Here is a 22,905-nt window from a genome sequence, read left to right as displayed (position 1 = left end):
TTATTAGAAATATATTACTTTATACATATAATGACGGTGTTCCACACATTACAGATCAACAACTAAATAAAATGCTTAACCGCTTAACATTTAGCCTAATTTAAATAGTTTAAGTGAAATACTTCGTGTGGCATATGGGAAAGTAAAACTACTTTAAATAGACTGTGGGAATTTATGACTGTAGTATAGCTGATGATGCGAGATGAGAAGGAGAAAAGGATGGGACGAGGTAGAAAGTCCTAATTCTGAAACACAGAACAGCAGGTAAAAAACCTTTTAATCATATGACAACACACCAGCTACATCAAAATACAAAATATGATTTTTTGATTTTTATATATATAAAAAAAATGCCTTTACTTGGTCAACAATGTCGTCCACGTTACCCGAAAGTAATAGGGCGAGCCTTCACATGGGACCTACAGTGGAAGTCGTAAAAGACACCTAGAATATACTGTCATTGTCGCGTTAAACCAATATAAAATATAAAACGTTTAGTAACTCAAGAGCGTAAATCAGTCACACCTGTGTTAATTTTACATTAAATTATGACTACACAAATGTAAATTCAAACATTTGTAGTTTTTTTTTACTCTCAAACTACACTGCATTTCCCACAGGCCTTTGCGACATGGGCGTGTTAGTCAATGTCGTCTCCGTTGCCCATAACGTAAGTTGAAGAATGAGCCAGTGAGAGAAAGGGACTGCGAATCACATAGAAGAATTTGTTTTAGTTTCCTCAAATGATGTTCATTTGAAAGTATTTCGAGACTTCGTAGGTGTGTTTAGGTTTTGTACAGTTGTTATGCTTAGTTAGAGACCTCCGTGAGTTGTTTGTCTATGTTTAATAACTGATTAATGTGAGGCTCATCCGCTAGTCGGTTAGCAAAGCGCCTCTGCCACTGCGATGATGGAAACTTGAGCAGCTCAAAGCAAACACTCATCCAGCTCCCCAGACCACCCAAACACAGTGAGTTTTACTTTTAAAAATACACGTTTAGCAACGGTTAATGCGGTGCTGCCTTACTAATTCCCATACCTGCCGTTTTTGTTTAGCGGATCAGTTGCTAACGTACTAGCTGAACAGATTTATTACTTTGTTTTGGGTCTTTGTTGCTTGCAGAGGTCTCATACGTAAAAATAACTAATATTCATACGGATAGTCTGTTCGATTTATACAGACAAACTGCAAATGTCCCTGTTGTATAGTAGTCTTAACTGATGTTTTTCCTTCTATAGTGAGTTATGAAATCTCTCTCTCTTTTCCAGGGACCTCTGTGCCAGGCAACAAAATGCAGACCATAAAGTGTGTTGTTGTTGGTGATGGTGCAGTGGGAAAGACCTGCCTGTTGATCTCCTACACTACTAATGCGTTCCCAGATGAATACATTCCTACGGTTTTCGACAACTACAGCACTCAGACCTGTGTGGATGGCCGTGCCGTCAGCCTCAACCTGTGGGACACGGCGGGTCAGGAGGAGTACGACCGCCTGCGAACCCTCTCTTACCCGCAGACGCACGTCTTCATCATCTGTTTCTCTGTGGCCAGCCCTTCCTCTCATGCCAACGTCCGGCATAAATGGCACCCGGAAGTGTGCCACCACTGTCCTGGTGTGCCTGTGTTGCTGGTAGGCACTAAGAGAGACCTGCGAGGGGATAAGGAGACTCTGGAGAAGCTGAAAGAGCAGGGGATGAGTCCAACCACTCCACAGCAGGGCAGCGCATTGGCCCGCAGCATTGGTGCGGTGCGATATCTGGAGTGTTCAGCCCTTTTGCAGGAGGGGGTCAGAGAGGTCTTCAACGAAGCAGTCAGGGCCGTTCTCTACCCCAATGCCAAGAAGCATGCCAAGAAATGTGTGCTGTTATAACTACGTGAGGGTGTGTGCTTGAGAGAGATTTTATGAAGGGTGGAATGTAAGTGTCATGTGATTGTCTCTGCAAAGGTGTGTTGCTACCACTTTATGTTTGTATTTCTACACTACAGTTAGCAATAAGTGCACAGACTGTTAATAAGAGAGACTGTGTGCTGGTGTATTTGTGCTTCAACTTTATGTATGTATCACCTAAGACATAAATACGGTGTTGTAATCTAAAGTCAGGCAGACCAGGGCAGTGGAGTGGATTTGTCTGAAGGACTATAGGCATCAATGACTTCTACCTTGCTGTAGAGCCTTAAAAACCCCAGCATATTTTTAGGAATCACTCAGAGGATATTTCATGCACCAAAGTGTAAATTCGGTCTAAATTCAGACTGGATGTCTTATGAAGGTGCCGTCTTTCCCGTACCGCATCACTAACACAATTAGGAGGGCTCACAATCCACCTGATATGCATGGTATTTTAATTTGAGATCCTTAGGCTTGATGACCTACGTATACCACAACATGCCATTGTCTTGTATTGTTGCCTTTGTGGGGTTGATTGACTTTTAAATCAGGAAATTCTGTGGAATCCCAGCGTGCCTTTAGTGCTTGGCCCCTTCTCTGACATCTCATAAACTCCTTCCTCTCTGCTCATTATATCTAAGGTGCTACTTTGGGTGTCAGTTGACATTTATTGCTGGAAAGGGCTGCTGAAAGTTTACAGAGAGCTTTTGTAGCTTACCTGCCTTCTATAAGAGCTGTAAATGAAGGGATATAGTGCTGTTTTATAACACTCTTGAGGTAGAAATGAAGATCGTTTGTATTTGGATCATTGTGCCTGAATCCTCACAATTTACAACCCTGTTTTAGAAACTGAAGTGCCACTAATATTTGTATTATTTGTATTTTACCCTGAATGTTGATTCACTCCAATGAAGTGACCTGATAAGAACTGATGGAGGAGATAAACACTGTCTTTCATCTCCGTTATACAATGAAACATCCAGACTGTAGTTAATGTACACAATAACTCAGAACATTAATTTCATTCATACATTCATTTGGGTCCACATTTAAATTTTATATATTGAATGTCTTCTTTTTATATGATAAACATCAGCTATTTACCTTTCCTTTTTTTAAGCTAAAGGCTGCTTTCTCAACAATTTTGTTTATAGGACATCAATAACACACCAACAATTGGCCCCTTTGTATTCCTTTTTTTTTTAAGCTGTTTTTATTTCTTGAAACTCATTATTTTAAGAATATACCTCCACTTGCATGAGAAAATAAACCAGTTTTAAAGTAAAATAGAATGGTTGGTTTCTGTTCTTTGACCTCAGATTTGTTCATGACGTTCTGCGTAAATGCAGAGAGAAAGAGGGAATGAGAAAGAACAAGTGGGAGAAAGAAAGAACAGCTGCATCTCTGAGATTCTTTACAATGCTTTCACAGATAAACAAAACCATCAGCTGGGTATGTGTGATTTGTGTTGAGGCATTGTTAGACTAACGGTCTAATGTTTAGGTCTGAATGCTTAACATTTGTTTTAGGATGGGATGTCTTAGTTGGTACGTCTCACGTTCATGGATGATGTAACATTTTAGTGTTTGGTCTCTCAACCCACAACTGATTCCATCAAACCACTTCAAGATTAAAGCAAAAAAGGCTAATAAATTATCTTAAATATATTTTTATATTTATTCATATTCATTAATATATAAACCATTTATATTTTCATATAGGTGATGTACAACTAGAAGAAAAGTGGTTCGTTGGAATTAGACGTGCCGGTGTTCAGTAATGCGATATATCACAGTAATTAATATGCACGATATTGTTATCGTGGGCACTTCTAAATACTGTGAATAATTATTTATCATTTTAAGAATACTATTCCCATTAACTGGTCAAAATGCACAACAAGAACTAATACTTGCATTTTTTTTTTAAACAAAGATTAATAACCTCTGTAGCAAATGTAGCTATTGCTCATTGTTAATGTTAATGCATAAACTAAGATTAACTAAAGAGGTCTTATTGTAAAGTGATACCTATTGGTCTTTATAGTTCTTTAATCTTTGTAAAGCTTTTAACTTTAGATATTTTTCTGTATTGCTTTATTGTATTTAAATGTTAAGTTATTTTGTTATAAAAAGGTTATTTAAACTGTTATACTGTATAATGACCACTTTTTGAAACTTAATTGCAGTACCTTGATAATACCGTACACCGTGATAAAGGCATGAGCAATTAATCGCAACAAGAAAATCTAAAACCGCAATATCCCTAGTTGGAATATGTAATATAAGAATAATTAATTCTGAATTTTTCATCAAAATAAATATTTTTTAAATCATAAAAATATTGTATAATGCATGTTAATATTAAGAATGTTACTTTTTTATTATTAATCAATAACTTTTGCTGTGCCAACCAATGCTACAATCTGTGTTGGCACAATTGCATTACATTACTTTAGTCATTAAAGGGAAAGTTGATCTAAAAATAACAATGCTATAAAATGTTTTTATCCATACAGTGGAAGGCTTTTGCCTAAGAACAATTTATTCAATATTGTTACAGACAACATTCTGCTGTGTTATTTCCAAAATACAAGTAATTCCATGATATCGTTTTAGTTCATTTCAAAAGGTCTATTTCTGAGCCTCTTGGAGTCTTGCTTTTACTTTGTTCTATTTTATTATAGTTAAATGAGTTTAGTTAAGCGATCTATGATCCTTTCATTAGCTGCATCTTTAGATCTGCAGGGGGAGCCAAACAAACCGGATCGGCTCTGAACAAAACAAACAGAATCGAAACGTCCTCATCTGCTGCGCCCGCGCATGTAGCAGCAGTAGCTGCTGCTCATTCATTGTTGACGCAAAGTAGTTTGAGTTATTTATATCTACACATTAAATAAACGAAACTTGCCTATAATAATCTCGAACGTCTAGCGCGCATGCTTTCACGCGTTCGTTTTTCGCTATCTGCTAAGAGCTAATCGACCGGGGTCAGGAAGATCCTCCTTCGGCCAAATTCTCAATCGAGCCCGAGGATCCAGAGGCCTTCGAGTCGGATAACAGCAACTGAAGATCAGGTACCGTACTCTCAAAGAATATAATTCTGATTTCATAACAGTGTCTTCAAATTTACATTAAAGTAAAAGAAAACAAAAGTGGAACTGAAAGGGAGGCGTGTGAGAGAGTAAAAAAAAAAAAAAACTGAAGCAGCGCATGTTTTGCTAATCTTAATTCTCTTGTGTTGTCACCGGAAAATTAAGTATAACGTTACTCCAGTAATTTCTGTATAAACTGAGTTACCTTGATGTGCTGTTCAGAAATCGAATTTGATTTATTTGTAGATTTTTCTGTAACGTTTTAGGTTTAGTTATCTGAGGGTGTTGTGGTCAAATCCATAAGGCTACAGGTTCGAGTCCCAAAAGGGGAGTTCTAATAAAAGTGAATACTAAATGACTTGCATACCTGACTGTGCCAGAATAATAATATCCATGAAGTCTGATTTGGCGGGTTGATGAATGATATGTTGTTGTTGTTGTTTTGTGTAGAATGTCGGACTCTGACAGCGATGAGGACCAGGACCGGCCCTTCCAGCTTACAGGGTTTCTGTTTGGAAACATCAATGAGAATGGACAGCTGGAAGATGACAGTGTGCTGGATATGGTAAGAGAGCAAATCCCTGCTCTTGATGCAGGAAATCAATGATCTAAAATTGCTATGAAATGCCAATAAACCACATCTATTTGCATTTTAAATCTCATTTTGCATACTGTATATATGCTTGTTGTGTACTGTCTCTTTTTCTCTATCAGGAGTCAAAGAAGCACCTAGCTGGTCTGGGCTCTCTGGGTTTGGGTTCACTTATTACAGAGATCACTGCCAGTGAGGATGGCACAGATGAGCAAGAGCAAGACCAGAGCAACACTGATGCAGAGGGTGTGTCTGTGTTCCTGTAACTTTACTAAATGTGTACAGATTTGTGTGTGTGAATGTAGGATTTGTGTGTGTGAATGTAGGATGGGTAAGGAGCACAGACGATGCAGTTGATTACTCCGATATCAGTGAAGTTGCAGAAGATGAAACCCGCAAATACAGACAGGCAATGGGCAGCCTCCAGCCATCACGGAGAACAGGTACACACAGGCTCAACTGGTGTCAAACACACTGATGCATATGCACAACTACATTGCTGACATGTGTATTTTGGTATGCAGATGAAGAGGAAGATTACGATGCTGATTGTGAGGATGTTGATGCCAAACTCATGCCGCCTCCCCCTCCCCCTAGTCAGCCCACCCCTGCAAAGAAAGAAGACACGCCAACTCAGAACAGCAATGGTAAATGAGACTTGTGATTGATGAGGAATCAGTCTGAATGTTGTGTGTGCTGTTCTTATTTCTTTTCATCATTTTTAGTGACTGATGAGGGTGATGGCATTATCCTACCTTCCATTATCGCTCCGTCATCTTTGGGCGATAAGGTTGATTTCAGCAGTTCATCAGACAGTGAGAGTGAGAGTGATCGGCCGTCTCAGGGTTCAGGGACAGAGGGAAAGGCAGGGTGTCTTACCCTCCCTCTTGCGGGCATTATGCAGAAAGATGCGGCTAAAGCCCTGCCTGGAGTCACAGAGCTGTTCCCTGAGTTCAGACCTGGAAGGGTGAATTTTACACATTATCTCATTTGAATTATTAACCAATCAATTACAGTGTTTCACGCTGAGTATTAATGTTTTGGCTTAGGTGTTGCGGTTCTTGCGGTTGTTTGGTCCTGGTAAGAACATGCCGTCTGTATGGCGAAGTGCTCGCAGGAAACGAAAACGGAAGCAGAGAGAGCCACACTCAGACGTGGCTACAGGTGACAATGAATCACAGCCACTTGAGCCAGGGGCTTTGAAAAAATCAGGATGGGACTATGAGTATGCACCACCTCCACCACCGGAGCAGTGTCTGTCAGATGATGAGGTAAACCAGACATATGCAACATTTCATGTCCACTTGGCCCCTTCATTAAATAGGCCTATGTTATGATGAGATCAGAAAGAAGACAGTCTGTTTCTATGTGTCTGTCTCTCTGCAGATAAATATGATGGCTCCGGTGGAGTCTAAGTTCCTGCAAGTATCTGGTGAAGGTGATAAGGTTTCTGAGGTGAGGCCAAGGGTGGCTGAATGGCGTTATGGACCAGCACAGCTTTGGTATGACATGCTTGGTGTCCCAGAGGATGGCAGTGGCTTCTATTATGGGTTTAAACTCCGAGAAGACCAAAAGCAAGACAGTACTGAAACGGAGGCTAAACCTGCCAACCCTCCAGCTGCTGAACCAGTCAGTGAACAGGAACCACACCAAGAAGCACATTCTGAGGTCTGTGTAGTTTTTGGTGAATGAATTTAAAACAGTTAAAAATAGTTTTCATGACTTGAATTAAAGCTGAAATAAAGTATAAATATTGGAAAGAAAACTGAAATGAAAGCTAGAAACTCAGCCTTGGCAAGTAAATAAAATAAAAAAACTACATAGAAGTATTCTATTTAATTCTATATAAAAAATAATATTAATTACAATAATAATATATAATCTTTTTTTTATTTTTATCTGCATTATTTTTATTGTAAGAGCAATACAGACAATTGTAACTTAAATGTGCATGGGTTTCATTCGCTTCCAGTTATTTTACCTGTTTAAAAGAAGTCCACTCTTTTATAGCTGTTTTATATCTTGTTGTTTTAATTTATTATCGTAATCTTCAACACACTGGTTTGTAGCACAAATTACCATTGTACACTTTGCTCTAGGTATTTACCTGTAGCTATTAATGAATTGTGTCTCACCAGAGATGGGGACTCGAGTTTGAGACTCGGACTCGAGTGCGACTTAAGTCGCACAAACAGTGACTTCAGACTCGACTTGAGACTCGTCCTCGAAAGACTTCAGACTCGACTCGGACTCGAGCTCCGGGACTCGTGAACAATGTTAATTTTTAGTAAACGTCAGATGAGCTCGCTGTAAGAGTTGTGACGTTCGCGAACGAACCGATTCTTTTGAACCGCTCATAAACATGAACGATGGGAGCCGAGTCACGGCTGGAGGGGAGCAGTTCTTTCTGTCGCTCTTTTTTCCTATGCGTGTTTCAGAGCGCGTGTTTCACACAGATGCACACAAATGAGCTCCTCCGCGAGACAGAACAGTTATAGGGGGAGGGGCGCACCCAGCGCAGGCCAACCCTTTATAGCGTGATGATATTAGTTATTAGTTGTGCACGCATCCTTCACGTGAGTACTCCAGTGGAAAAAAACCTGCGTGCCTCTGTCATTGGGTAGGAGCGGAGCCATGACGTTTTGCACAGATATTCATTGCAGCCCACTTTGTTATTGTTCATTGACTTGAAGGGGCTGATGTCCTATTTGCAAAGTTTACAGTAGTAATAGTATGTAGACATTTCCATTTTATTTATTCTAATTTTATCTACTTTAAATATTTTTGGTTCTCTATCAAAATGTTCTTGTGTGATAACAATGTTCTTGTGTGGAAGAGTTAGTAGTAAAAGCTGTTTTGCACAGAAATTCATTGGAGCCGGCTTTGTTTTTGATGTTTATTTGTGAGTAGGTATTGTATGAATAACATAAGTCAGCGTAGCTTTGTTCATTCTTAAGCCAGACAAGAGGTGTGCAGCTATACAGCCAGGACAGACAGAAGGCCATTACTGAATCCATAAATGCAAAATACAGATATTAACTTAAAAGTAAAGCATTCTTGGTGTTTTTGTTTTGTTTACACTGATTATTTACCAAAATCAAAGTTGATATTGTATGCTAATAGATAGAGTTGTCATAATAACATATTACATGCTTTGAATTCCTTATATATAGCTATGCAGTGTTCTAAGCAGCTTGGATGGGTCGCTGTACGTGATGCAACATTTATTATAACCAGAGACTTAATATAATAAAGAGACTTGAGACTTGACTTGGACTCTAGCTCAGAGACTTGAGACTTGACTTGGACTCTAGCTCAGAGACTTGTGAGCATCTCTGTGTCTCACACATTTAATAAAAATAGCTTACTTCTGAATTGCAAAATAAGGAGTGTAGAAATGTTTTGTATACTTTTTTTTAAATTCACAATGAAATTAAAGGCACAGTAAGTAACAACTTACAACTAAATGAATCTTATGTGTGCATCTGTCTGTGGGTAATAGCAGGAGGAGGATGTGTCTCCGAAGCAGGATGAGTTGTTTTTAATGGTGACCCAGCTGCAGTGGGAGGATGACATCATCTGGAATGGAGAGGATGTGAAACACAAGGGCACTAAGACTCAGCGTGCTAGTCTGGCTGGGTGGCTGCCTACTAGCATGACCCGTAACGCCAATGCTTACAACGCTCAGCAGGGTAAGAGAACATAGCCATAATGCAACACAAAACGGAGAAGGTCACACTGACAGTGCATCACATTAAACACATATTCATAGACACACGCTGACTGGTCTGTGGAATAAATGTATGTTTTCCAGGTCTAAGTCGCAGTAACTCTCAGTTGGTTCCCCCAACCCCACCACCCTTGGCCAAAACTCCGTCCATATCAGGCTCCAAGAGGGACAAACATAATCATGATCATCAAGGTACTGTCCTGTTTGTTCTGTGGTCATTTTTAAAGTTTGGCAGATCCTGTGAGGTTAATATGAAGCATATCCACTCTTTGGGTCTCAGAATAGAACAAACTGAATTTGTATTTTCTTACAGTCTCTCATGAGGATGACACCCCGTGGTTCTCCATATTCCCGATTGATAACGAGGAACTTGTTTATGGACGTTGGGAAGACAACATAATCTGGGATGACCAGAACATGGACCGCCTCCCTTCTCCTCCTGTTCTTACTCTTGACCCCAATGATGAAAATATCATACTCGGTATTATATGTAATATTTTATACTAACTTCACTTGTGTCTTTACAACAGTGGTTTTGAACCTTTTTGTGGCCAAGGCCATCTACTGTTTACAACAACAGTCATTGCCCCATGACATTTTTTTTATTTTTTTTTATGATTTGCAGGATAAGAATTAAGAATAAAGATTAAAAATATATTTTTACTCTCCATTTCTGCTACTTAAAATAATAATAATAATAATTATATATATATATATATATATATATATATATATATAAATATATATAAATATATATTATGCTGGTTTTGACAATGTTACTGCCCCTTAAATTATTCAAAAAATTGTGTCTTTCTTCTGTTGAGCACAAAAGGAGATATTTAAGACTGTTGGTAATAAAACAATTGACAGTAACCAGTGACTTCCATAGTAATTCAAAATATCTTATTTTTTGCTCTGCAGAAGAAATAAACTTACACAGGTTTGGAACAGTTTGAGGGTGAGTAAATGATAATATAATTTTAATTTTTGGGTGAACTATTCCTTTAGGTCATCTTAAGGTCCCTAGTGGGCACCGGGGGTTGAGAACCTCTGATTGAGAACCTCTGATTTAATTCAGATTAAAGGGCCATTAACAGAACCATGTGGAACCTCCCATTCCTCTTCTACACCAAAAATATGCGAGTGTACATGGAACCGATTATTTGACTTTGATCTGTATTTACAGAGATTCCAGATGAAAAAGAGGAGAGAGCCTCTCATTCACCCTCCAAAGAAAACAAGAAAGAGACAGCACTGAAAAAAAGTCGCATTCTTTTGGGAAAGACTGGTGTCATCAAAGATGAACCTCAACAGGTAAGAGGAAGATGAGGAAAAGATGTGGCATAAGGAAGAGAGAGCGAGTATATGGAAAGAGGATGATGTGTGTCATGTGTCATGTGTCTCTTGTTTAGAATATGTCCCAACCAGAGATTAAAGATCCTTGGAATCTGTCAAACGATGAGTTCTACTACCCCAAACAGCAGGGGCTTAGGGGCACTTTTGGAGGAAACATCATCCAGGTAGGACATTTAAACTAAGGATGTGAATGGCGACTGATCTGGAATATTTAGTCCCTGTATGTCCTGGGCATGTGCATAGCTCACTGTGGAATGACCCTCTTAAAAAAGTGTTTGCATAAATTTGTGTCTGTCTGAAGGAACCCTTAAATGGGCAGAAACAAGTACATGCCTGTCCATTTATAAAATTAGATTTTTAGTGCCATTTTCCAATAAAACTGACTCAAATAATACCATTAATATTATTAATATGTTTTATTAAATATGAAATCATCTTTTCTAATTGGCTGTGCCTTTTTTTTTCTTTTTTCTTTTTTCTTTTGTCAACATTTCTTTTGTCAGCACTCCATTCCTGCTGTTGAGTTGAGGCAGCCCTTCTTCCCCACTCACATGGGACCTATGAAACTACGGCAGTTCCATCGACCCTCCCTTAAGAAGTACTCATTTGGCGCGCTGTCCCAGCCTGGCCCACACCCAGCCCAGCCTCTCCTCAAACACATCAAGAAGAAGGCTAAGGTAGACTGAAACAAAGAATTCCGTGTGTGTTTGTGTGTAATATACATTGGCCTATTAAAGTTCGCACTTGTTCTTCATTTGTCCTGTTATATATAAAATTCTCTCAGATGCGAGAACAGGAACGTCAGGCATCGGGTGGAGGGGACATGTTTTTTATGCGCACAGCTCAGGATCTGACAGGCAAAGACGGAGACCTGATTTTGGCCGAATATAGCGAGGAATATCCTCCCCTTCTCATGCAAGTTGGAATGGCGACCAAAATCAAGAACAACTACAAAAGAGTAAGTCACAAATTCAAACTTACCACTGGGAGATTTAATGGTGACTTGTCATATAATGTGAGGGTCGATAAAGAGCACACATTGATGGACTTGGCCTTGATCTAGCTCTGGGTCTAATTGATCTGAGTTTTAATTTATTCTGGATAATAAGTTTTGTTCTGGATTTGGGTATCAGAATCTGATCACCCTTGATAATAGCATTGTTAATGTTTCTATCTGTAGAAACCAGGTAAAGACACAGGAGCACCTGACTGTAAGTACGGAGAGACCGTTTACTGCCACACTTCACCATTCCTGGGATCACTGCACCCTGGACAGCTACTGCAGGTGACATACAAACACACTTTTGTCCCAATTCTGTAACTCTGCATCAAGTGCTTGTTTTCTTAAACAAGTCCTTATATTGTCATGCCTTATGAATTATGTTGTAATTTTGTGTGTGTCACAGGCCTTTGAAAATAACTTGTTCAGAGCTCCCATCTACCTACATAAGATGCCCGAGACTGATTTCCTGATTATTCGGACAAGGCAGGGCTATTTCATCCGAGAGCTTGTGGACATATTTGTTGTGGGTCAGGAGTGCCCTCTCTATGAGGTGCCAGGACCCAACTCTAAACGAGCCAACACACACATTCGGGATTTCCTCCAGGTAGCACTGGCACCCATCCCTGCCTCCCTATTTTATTCTAGTTGTGTGTTAACAAGTACCATAAGAAGTAATGTATGGATAAGTAGATTTTTGAAAATATAAAGGCTGATTACGTAGGAGAATAGTAATTTAAGTCGACTACTTGGTGTATTTTACATCTTCAGTTGTATGTGCAAATTACAGTAGCATCGAGCCTTGTGGGACACCTATAGAAGTTTGAAATACTGATCTTGTTTGAAGGGCCTCTGGTGTTTAATTGGAGTATATTTAAGTCATTTCTTTCTCTCTGTAGGTGTTCATCTATCGTCTGTTTTGGAAGAGTAAAGATCGTCCTCGTCGTATACGTATGGAGGACATAAAGAAAGCATTTCCCTCTCACTCTGAGAGCAGCATCCGCAAACGCCTCAAACTCTGTGCTGACTTTAAACGCACAGGTGCACTTACACCCTCTACAATGCACACACATTCATCTTAAATCAAATAACACTAACTTTCAGTACAAGCTGAGCTTTACCTACTGAAAATTTCATTAAGAAATGTTTTAAATGTGTAAGGAATATAGAACAGGAAAAAAGTGTGTTTTGTCAGAAAGGAGAATTGACAGATGCAGGAAGTATGTTTCTTGGTACTGGGAAGGTAGGACAGGAACAGACAGTTCTGATAAGGACATAATTCTTCCTTATCCTTGTTTCACACACACTTGTTCCCAGGTCCACACAGAATGACATGAATCCAAGCATAAAGGTCTGCAGCATAAACACTGAATGTCAAAAGCACCATGCGAGTCTGCAATTCATGTATAACCGATACAGTTTGTGTGATACTACTGATAAAACTAGTTAGAGAGAAAGAAGCGAGTGTGGAGGTCCAGTTAGACTTCTCTCCTCTGTCCTGTACTGAAGCTGTTTCATGCACATCTTTCAGGAATGGATTCTAACTGGTGGGTGCTAAAACCTGATTTTCGGCTTCCTACCGAAGAGGAGATCCGAGCGATGGTCTCTCCAGAGCAGTGTTGTGCGTACTACAGCATGCTGGTGGCAGAGCAGAGACTAAAGGTTTGCACATGCAAGCTCCATATCTCTATGTGCATGATTTTCTTCCAGATCCACGCCAGCTAATGTACACTGTTCTCTCTCCCAGGATGCTGGTTATGGTGAGAAGTCTTTTTTTGCACCCGAGGAAGAGAATGAAGAGGAATTCCAGATGAAGATTGATGATGAGGTCAGAGGGTTAATGAGTACATTTGAATACTGTATTTGTGATGGAGTTAGTCAGTTTTATATGGTTTGATTTCATTCATGTGGTATGATCAGGTACGCACTGCCCCATGGAACACAACTCGGGCGTTCATTGCAGCCATGAAGGGGAAGTGTCTCCTGGAGGTCACAGGGGTCGCTGACCCCACTGGATGTGGAGAAGGATTCTCGTATGTTAAAATCCCTAACAAACCTACACAGCAGAAGGTACATGCTTTCTGACCATTTAGCACAGCTTCTAGCAATTAAATGTTTCACACACCCTCATTTGAAACAATGTGTTTCCTGTTTTTTTTTTCTCAGGATGATCGAGAGCCCCAGCCAGTGAAAAAGACAGTGACAGGGACTGATGCGGATCTGAGACGTTTGTCCCTCAAAAATGCCAAACAGTTGCTCCGCAAGTTTGGAGTTCCTGAGGAAGAGGTGACGCTAAAACTAACAAACTACTCAAAGATACCGCCTCTGAATAAACTAATCACTTTATAGTTATCTGAGAAAGTGCTGTGTGTTTTTGGTGGTTGTTTTTTCTTTTTTTTTTTTCAATATTATTAACTTTATCTCTTATGATTTGAATGTTTATTGGTGGTAAAATCCTCTTAATGCTATAATATGTATGTGTGTATTTAGATAAAGAAACTGTCCCGTTGGGAGGTGATCGATGTTGTGAGGACCATGTCGACTGAACAGGCTCGTTCAGGGGAGGGGCCTATGAGTAAATTCGCTCGCGGGTCTCGATTCTCTGTAGCAGAACATCAGGAACGTTACAAAGAGGAGTGCCAGAGGATCTTTGACCTGCAGAACAAGTGAGAGCCTGAGAGAAACGAGCAGAGTTCTCTGCTTTTCATTCTGCACAGTCACACTCAAAAAATGTTTTGCAGAAGTCAAGTCACCTTTATTTATAAACTGCTTTTAACAATACAGATTGTGACAAAGCAACTGAACAGGGCTGTCATCATCCAGCCTGGTTCAGTTGAAATAGTATTCAGGTCGACGGTATCACTGGAAATTTAGCAGTAGCTCTGGTTATACCAGTTAGGTTATCAAAATGGCTACGTAAAATGAATATGACCGTTTTGATTAATGTTAAAATGCTCTTGTGTATGTAAAACGAGTTGTTGTGTGTATTTTTGTGTTTCAGAGTATTGGAGTCCACAGAGGTGTTATCGACGGACACCGACAGCAGCTCAGCGGAGGACAGTGATTTTGAGGAGATGGGCAAGAACATTGAGAACATGCTGCAGAATAAGAAGACCAGCTCTCAGCTGAGCAGAGAGAGAGAAGAAGAGGAGAGAAAAGAACTGCAGCGGATGCTGATGGGAGAGGACAATGAGAGAGAGAGAGGCCGTAAAGAAAGACGCAAAGGCTGTACGTGTGTGTGTGTGTGTGTGTGTGTGTGTGTGTGTGTGTGTGTGTGTGAAATCGAGCTTGGCAGTACCCAGATTGTTGTCTGTCTCTGTATCTAATAACTCCGCATCTGTTTGTGCATTGTAGCAAGTGCCCTTTCCACCAGCTCTCACAAGGATGATGACGCTTCCTCCGTCACTAGCCTGAACTCTTCAGCAACAGGGCGAAGGTTGAAAATTTATCGCACCTTCCGTGATGAGGATGGCAAAGAGTATGTTCGCTGTGAGACCGTTCGCAAACCGTCTGTTATTGACGCTTACTTGCGGATACGTACCACTAAGGATGATGATTTCATGTAAGTGTCTATTTGCCTACTCAGTGGACTTACTGTAATACCATAAGTTTAATAGTTGATACGAGTACACACTAATAGATAATATAGTATTTTATTTAAAAAGGTAAAATAATCATAAAAATCATGTCTATGTGTCTGCAGTCGCAAGTTTGCATTGTGTGATGAGCAGCACAGGGAGGAGATGAGAAAGGAACGGCGAAGAATTCAGGAGCAGCTGCGGCGCCTCAAACGAAACCAGGAGAAAGATAAATTTAAAGGTCCGCCTGAGAAAAAGGCGAAGAAGGCCAAAGAACGACCAGACCTGAAGGTGCAAAATTAGAAATGATCCTTGTTTCTCACAGCTTCTGAAAGTGTCCTCCTGTAAATTAAATCAACGCATGATATTTTCCTTCATAGACTGATTCAAATGTTTTTGGTGTCCACAGCTGAAATGTGGAGCTTGTGGTGCTATTGGTCATATGAGGACCAATAAGTTCTGCCCATTGTACTACCAAACCAATGCCCCGCCCTCTAATCCGGTGGCAATGACAGAGGAGCAGGAAGAGGAGCTCGAGAAGACTGTGATCCACAATGACAATGAAGAACTTATCAAAGTGGAAGGAACCAAGATTGTGCTTGGAAAGCAGCTCATTGAGAGGTAAAACAAACGTGATAGTGGATGGATAATCTGTTTGTAAACTTTTTTTTTTTTTTAATCAATGCCAAAATATGAACAGGAGGTTCAAAATGTATAGTTTACTTGAAAGTGTACGTGCCATTTATAACATGTTTCTCTTAACCATCTTTGACCTTCACTGGCTTTTAAAATAGGTCCATGGTCAGTGTTAAAGTTAATTATTAATAATAAAAAAGTATTTTTTTTTATCGAAATATATTTTTTTTTATCGAAGCTGAAAAAATATATAAACATCAAATAAAAAATGTAAACGTAAAAAAAAAACAAAGATTAGAAGTGTTTCCCAGGCAAAACTTAACTAAAATACAACTGAAACTGAAATACAGAGTAAAGGTATATATTTATATAATGAATAAATTATATAACTAATAAAAATTACAAAAGCACTGTGGCTGTAAATAACTAAAATGAAAACTTTACATGTAATTCAAAATAATAATAAAAATAAACAAATTAATTTAAAATACATATACTTATGCTTAATAATGTATAAATTAACTATATATTACTATTTGTAACTACCAAAATACTGTTTAAGATGTTTGTTGGTAATGTAATGCATGGCTTGTCACATTGTAAATCACCGTCTTAAAAGTTTTGTCAGCTGTTTAAATCATTTGTATGCTCATTTGCTAAAATGTTTTAGGATTTGAAGTGTTGTTAGGAATATTAATCCGTAATTAACTTGTTTCTAGTGCTGATGAAGTGCGGAGGAAATCTCTGGTTCTGAAGTTCCCCAAGCAGCAGCTTCCTCCTAAAAAGAAGAGACGTGTGGGGACAACGGTGCACTGTGACTACCTCAATGTAAGAGTATGTTTTAAGTGTTTGTTCTTGTACCGTAGTCATTTACTGGTCCCTATAGACCAGGGGTGTCAAACTCAATTCCTGGAGGGCCGGGGAGTTTTGTTCCAACCCTTCTTCAACACACATCCCATGTAGTTTTCAAATAAGCCTGAAGAACTTGATTAGTTGGATCGGGGTGTATAATTAGGGTTGAATCTAAATTCTGCAGGGCTCCAGCTAGGGGCGTTGCTACACATAAAGCCCTACTGGGGCACAGACCCACATTACTCATATCACTTTTCTTTCTTGAAAGCCAGTTGCATGCAATAAGTGTACAACACAATGAACTAGGCTATACAAACTTAGCTATACATTTTTGGTGTAAATTTAACTGCATGTTTGAAACTCACTGAAACAAACAAAATTAGAGTATAGTCAATTTAGTCACTAGGTAATTACCACACGGCACCCATAGTTAATGCCAACTGTTTTCTGTTGTGACTTAAATAAGAGCTAGAAAAGTAGTAGGCAAGGCAAAGATATTGATATAGCACATTTCATAATTAAAGGAAAAACTAAAATCAATAAAATAACAATAAAATTGATTAAAAATGTTTTACAGCTGTTTAGAATAAAAAAAAGGATACATACCTTGGAATTGGTCATATATTACAGTGCTCATTCAGCAAATGCACAGATAAACAGATGTGTCTTGAGTCTGGATTTAAATGTGGCTACTGCTGGAGCACATCTGATCTCTTCTGGAAACTGGTTCCAACTATGTGTGGCAGAACAGCTAAAAGCAGACTCCACTTGTTTTATAATACTACTTTAAAATCAATTCGAAATGGAAATGGAAAGCCCGGAGGACCCGTGTGATATGCTCAGATTTTTTCATTCTAGACCGAAGAAATCAAAATAAGTTCATAGAATTTACAAACACTTTAGTTTCGTCCAGTGCTTGGAGTGGAAATACAAAACTGCCTGTACTCCTGATGCAGGAGGAAAATTGCGTTTGGGGCGGCGGGATCCCCCTTGGTGGAAATTGTGAGGGCAGCATGCGAGAATGATTTTGTCACAACACTTGCCCGGAACAATGATAAAAAAAAAATTCAGGGTACGCTAAAGTATAAACGTGCTGCTACAGCATACCGGCGCATACCAGCCCACTTCGAATTTCATAATTTTGTTTTAGCCCACCTCAACTGCATGCCGACACTTCTGCTTGAAAGGCTGCGTGTTGCAGTTAAACACACATACATGCGTGGGCATGGATTTCTGCTCTCATGCAGTTAAACTGTGTTGCCTTTACAAGCGTTGATTCGGTAGTTGGATATAGATTAATTTCTTAATTCCAGGATTATCAGTTTAAATGAATACACTGACAAATAAAGTAAATTAAAACACAAACTTTAGACTGCCCTGGGGCACAGCAGATTTTACTGGCGCTCCATCCCTTAAGGAAATAAGTTTGACACCCCTGCTATAGACCATGTTTAAGTAATCAACATATGGCAGCTTCTCAGTGTGCCATGGCCATTTATTTGACTTCTCTGCCTTTCTCTCAGCGTCCTCATAAGTCCATCCATCGCAGAAGGACAGATCCCATGGTCACCCTCTCTTCAGTACTGGAGAGCATCATTAATGACATGAGGGACCTTCCTAACGTAAGACACATTCATTCATCTTTACTAGAGATGGAAAACTGCTCTGAGACGATGAGTGAATATGGTGTTTGCCTCTCAGACATACCCGTTTCACACACCTGTGAACAGCAAACTGGTGAAGGATTATTACAAGATCATCACACGGCCGATGGACCTGCAGACGCTGCGGGAAAATGTTCGCAAGCGCATGTACCCTTCACGAGAAGAGTTCAGAGAGAGTGTCGAACTCATCTTCAAAAACAGTGCTACGTACAATGGTACTTTCACGTGACTCATATAGGATCTAGATTTCTTTATTCAGGTAAAGAGACGTAGCCATGATCTGTCTTTATATGCGTTTTCAGGTGCAAAGCATCCTTTAACCCTTGTCAGTCAAGCAATGCTGAGTCTGTGTGATGAGAAACTCAAAGAGGTAGATGTAAATCTTTTACTAGGACACGGACATACTCGCAGGAAGATTTAGGAGTAATTCTTGTTACTCTCTTTGCAGAAAGAGGAGCGTTTGGTTCGTTTAGAGAAAGCCATTAATCCCCTTCTGGATGATGATGATCAGGTGGCTTTCTCCTTCATCCTCGACAACATTGTCACACAGAAGATGATGGTCATACCTGACGTGAGTGATGTTCTTATTCATTATATATTTCCTTGAATTTAAGCATTAGAGGACTAATTTCCTCTTCTTTTAATCATTCATATTTAATGTCTGTCTAGTGTTATTAATTAACTGCAAATCAGTTTGGATGATATTAACTTATTTTATTCTTTTTTTTTCTAATTTCTGTAATGGATTTTTTGTTGTTGTTTGCATGGAATAACAAGTGCACAGATAACAAACCCATTCACCACAAGCTAAAGTTATACAATAATAACTCCCTAATTAAAAAATGAAGTGAATTGCTCTTCCTTAATTAGTTAACATCTCTCTTTCTCTAGTCCTGGCCCTTCCATCATCCTGTTAACAAGAAATTTGTTCCGGACTATTATAAAGTCATCATCAACCCCATGGATCTGGACACACTCCGTAAGGTCAGGAGGATCTGTGTGTGGACGCAAGAAACTTCAGTTAAGATGTGATTTATTTAAGGGTTTCTGAACGTTTTGTTTGCTTTTTTGTGTGTAGAACATCTCCAAGCACAAGTATCAGAACCGAGAGGTGTTTCTTTCTGATGTCGGCCTCATTCACACCAACAGTGTCAATTACAATGGTGAGAAACAGGAGTGTTTTAGTTATGAAAATGTTGTTTCATCATGACTAAAATTGTGATTTTACTTTTGTATATTCTTATTTTTCTTAGGGCCTGATAGTCCTTATACCAAAACAGCTCTGGAAATCGTGAATGTCTGCAAGCAGACTTTAGCAGAGGTACGTGTGTGTGTGTGTGTGTGAGTGATGGATCGAGGGAGCTCTTTTCATGTTTATTGTTTAACTTGCGTTTGAGAAGTTGAATGTGTATCTGTCTTTTAGTATGACGAACACCTGACTCAACTGGAAAAGGACATCTGTACTGCTAAAGAAGCTGCTCTGGATGCTGCAGACCTTGAGAGTTTCGACCCCTTGACCCCTGGACCGTACACGCCACAGGTACACACACAGATCACACTGAGGGCATGATCTCAGGTGTCTCCAGTGTAGTTTCTAACAGGTGAAATGAAGCATGTCAGCATAAGAGATTCTGCCAGAAATCGAACAGAAGGCTTGTATTTCTCTTGTGCATAATCCAAACGTTCTGTACTGCACAGCGGTCTGATTCACATTTCCTCACTGTTCCTGTCTTTTTCTCCTTCCTTCCTTCAACCTATTTGTCTTTCTGTGTCTGGGGCTCTTTCTTTTTTTTTTTTTTTCTTTTTTTTTATTACTTTGTCTTTGCTTCCCTTTCTTTCTTTCAGCCTGATGTGTGTGAGAACAGTGTGTCTGTGAGTTTACAGGCAGACTCTAGTCTGTTAGCTGAGGCTACGCTAATCCCTCCCACCCCTGAGAAAAGAGGGGGGCAGGTATTCCTCTCTCCCTCTCTGCATTCATCTATTTCTCTGTCCATCCATTTTATCATTCATTTTATTGGCTGGCTTGCTTTACCCCTTTAGATATGTCCTCCCACCCACCATCCATCTGTGTGGTTACCCACCCCTGTACCGTGATGGAGTCTGTGATGAATTGTGTGTGCTGCTTGATTAACCCATCTCCATCAGTTATTAAAGGATGTTTAGGGTGCATTTTATAACTGGTCTTTATTGAGCTAAATTCAGAATCTGTCAAGTTTCTTTCAAATTGAGTCTCTTACTAGCAAAGAACAAAACAATATAGTGACATTTGAAAGGTATCTAGCTGAAATGCTTCTTTCAGGAACCATCCCTGCATTTGTCCATCCTCTACTGCATGCGTTTTCTGATTGGTCCTCTCCTTCTGTGTGTCACTTCACTTCCCTAACTTTGTTTTTGTGTGTACGTTCCTAAGGGTCGTCACGGCAGAGGCCGAATGGGCGAGGACGAGTCTGATGTGGACATTGAAGGATTTGAGGAAGATGACGATGGCAAACCTAAAACACCTGCTCCGGTAATTCTCTTGTGGGAAAAAGAAAATGAATTCATTAATCCAGGGGTCTTTAACATGAGAACATCAGTCACCTTTTTCTCCTTATTGTTTGATTTTAAGGAACTCATTATTGTGAACAAAATTAAAATATGCGTTAAGCAATAATATAGTATTAACTCAAAGCAAAAGTCAAAAGGCTGTGGTTCAGCTGAATGTGTCAGTGTCAGAGATTTGAGTGTTGTTTGTTCTTCTAGGCTGAAGAGGGTGATCTGGATGATGAAGACGAGGAGGATGATGAAGACGAGCTCCTCATGCGGCCACAGAGGCGTATGCATAGGGATGAGGAGGAGGAGGATGATGATGAACGCTCACGCCGGCCAGCACAGGCCAGTGTGCTCTACCAGGATCTGCTGATGTCAGATGCAGAAGACGACGCCAGTGAGGAGGAAGGCGATAATCCATTCTCCTGTGAGTCTGTGTGTACTCCTGTGTGTGTGTGTGTGTTCTTGTTTTTGTGACATATCAGGACACAACTCAACACTGTATAATGACATGGGTATGACACAGGTATTACAAGGAGAGGGTGACTTATGAGGACATAACCCATGTCCCCATTTTTCAAAACGCTTATAAATCATACAGAATGAGTTTTTCTGAGAAAGTAAAAATGCACAAAGTTTCCTGTGAGGGTTAGGGTTAGGTGTAGGGTTGGTAAAGGGCGATAGAATATACAGTTTGTACAGTAAAAAAAACATTACGCCTATGGGATGTCCCCACTTTTAACAAAAACAAACTTGTGTATGTGTGTTTGTGTGTGTATACAAGTATTCATGGGATATAATAGCTGTATGTGTAATACTGACTTTACTCTTCATTGAAGCTATCCAACTGTCAGAGAGTGGCAGTGACAGTGATGCTGAACTGGGGCTTCAGGAGAGCACCCGGATTGGACTAGAGCAGGAAGAGAGTATGATGTCTTACGAGGGGGAGGGACCTGATGCGGTAATGCACATGGAGGACAGTAACGTCAGGTCAGAATGCATTCTTGTTCGAGTAAAACCGATGTCATTTCAAATAAAGTCTTGGTTTTGCATCACTCTTCTAGATATGCTACTGTTCTCAGTAACTGCAGGATTCTAGAGTCATTATTGTTCAGTAGCCTACTACACGAGATAATAATAATAATGTTCGTCTTGTACCTCGACAACTTTAGTGAATAATTTTGTTGACATTATTTACATGATTTATAGTACTTCCTAATATGTAGTCCTATGCTATTTTCTGGGGCATATTGGTAATGCCCTCGATCAGCTATTTTCTAGTCATGCTCCATACTGTCATGCTCAGTGACGTGATTGATAATAGATTAATTTATGTTTCTAAAGCATTTCATAGCAACAAGATGATAATCTCACAAATTGGTTTGAATTACTGTTGTAAAGACCAACCAAGTAGGCTCTTTTATTTAATTAAATGCCATGTCTTCTCTGTTTTCACTTTCACTTGTACTTCCTGTGTGCTATAGCTACGGCAGCTATGATGATGGAGACAGCCAGATGCAGAGACATGTGTCCAGCCCCAGGACAGGAGAACAAGATGGAGAGGAGGGGTACGGGATAAGTGAAGAGGAAGAGGAGGAGGAGGAGGAGGACAGGAGAAGAGGTCCTAGTGTTCTCACACAGGCACAGCTCAGTGATGATGAGGAGGACAGTGAAGAATTCCGATCTGTTGGTGGAGACAGTGACCTGGATTCTGACAACTAACATCTGCTTCTTCCTCTTCTGTCACACTGTGTGTAAATGTCCTGGTGGTTATCACGGTGTTGCACATAACTGTATATTTCGTCCCGCTCTTCTGGTTGTGTTTTACTTATTATTTTTATATGACGTATTGATCCTGTTTGAGGGACTCCAGAAACATTTGTGATAAGGAATGCGAGAAATAAATTTGTATGAATCTGACATTAGCACATTGTGATTGTTTTTTTTTCAACCCACCTGCTAGTCTTACTCCTTTTTTGTTAACAATA

General features: G+C 39.7%; 2 protein-coding genes across 4 annotated transcripts; both read left to right on the top strand.

The window, feature by feature from the left end:
- Positions 1–646: 646 nt before the first annotated feature.
- On the top strand, positions 647–3,173 carry LOC113076432 (rho-related GTP-binding protein RhoG-like). The gene is made up of 2 exons (XM_026249088.1): positions 647–970; positions 1,270–3,173. Exon 2 carries the CDS (start codon positions 1,293–1,295, stop codon positions 1,866–1,868), a length of 576 nt encoding a protein of 191 aa, XP_026104873.1. The 5' UTR covers positions 647–970; positions 1,270–1,292; the 3' UTR covers positions 1,869–3,173.
- A 1,487-nt stretch (positions 3,174–4,660) lies between these two features.
- LOC113076412 (transcription initiation factor TFIID subunit 1-like) lies at positions 4,661–22,837 on the top strand. 3 transcript variants are annotated; one of them, XM_026249076.1, is made up of 41 exons: positions 4,661–4,962; positions 5,431–5,545; positions 5,695–5,818; positions 5,899–6,015; positions 6,097–6,219; positions 6,298–6,539; positions 6,622–6,843; positions 6,959–7,240; positions 9,075–9,264; positions 9,387–9,494; positions 9,616–9,783; positions 10,489–10,616; positions 10,715–10,822; positions 11,162–11,335; positions 11,443–11,616; positions 11,839–11,943; positions 12,065–12,265; positions 12,558–12,699; positions 13,190–13,320; positions 13,406–13,486; positions 13,579–13,728; positions 13,825–13,944; positions 14,149–14,324; positions 14,660–14,886; positions 15,013–15,220; positions 15,362–15,527; positions 15,646–15,857; positions 16,592–16,700; positions 18,248–18,346; positions 18,426–18,603; positions 18,691–18,758; positions 18,837–18,959; positions 19,280–19,372; positions 19,467–19,551; positions 19,642–19,709; positions 19,812–19,928; positions 20,234–20,338; positions 20,799–20,897; positions 21,131–21,344; positions 21,757–21,907; positions 22,402–22,837. In XM_026249076.1, exons 2-41 carry the CDS (start codon positions 5,432–5,434, stop codon positions 22,637–22,639), a joined length of 5,940 nt encoding a protein of 1,979 aa, XP_026104861.1. In that variant the 5' UTR covers positions 4,661–4,962; position 5,431; the 3' UTR covers positions 22,640–22,837. The 3 variants fall into 3 exon arrangements, with proteins under 3 accessions (XP_026104861.1, XP_026104848.1, XP_026104854.1); XM_026249063.1 differs by having other exon boundaries at positions 16,592–16,706; positions 22,402–22,650; XM_026249069.1 differs by lacking the exon at positions 20,234–20,338 and having other exon boundaries at positions 4,662–4,962; positions 22,402–22,650.
- The last annotated feature ends 68 nt before the right edge of the window (positions 22,838–22,905 follow it).

This window comes from Carassius auratus, chromosome 5 (genome assembly GCF_003368295.1).
Source record: "Carassius auratus strain Wakin chromosome 5, ASM336829v1, whole genome shotgun sequence".
NCBI classification, from domain to species: domain Eukaryota; kingdom Metazoa; phylum Chordata; class Actinopteri; order Cypriniformes; family Cyprinidae; genus Carassius; species Carassius auratus.
Note: the sequence above shows the minus strand (reverse complement) of the source record. Positions and strands in the feature narration are given on the sequence as shown.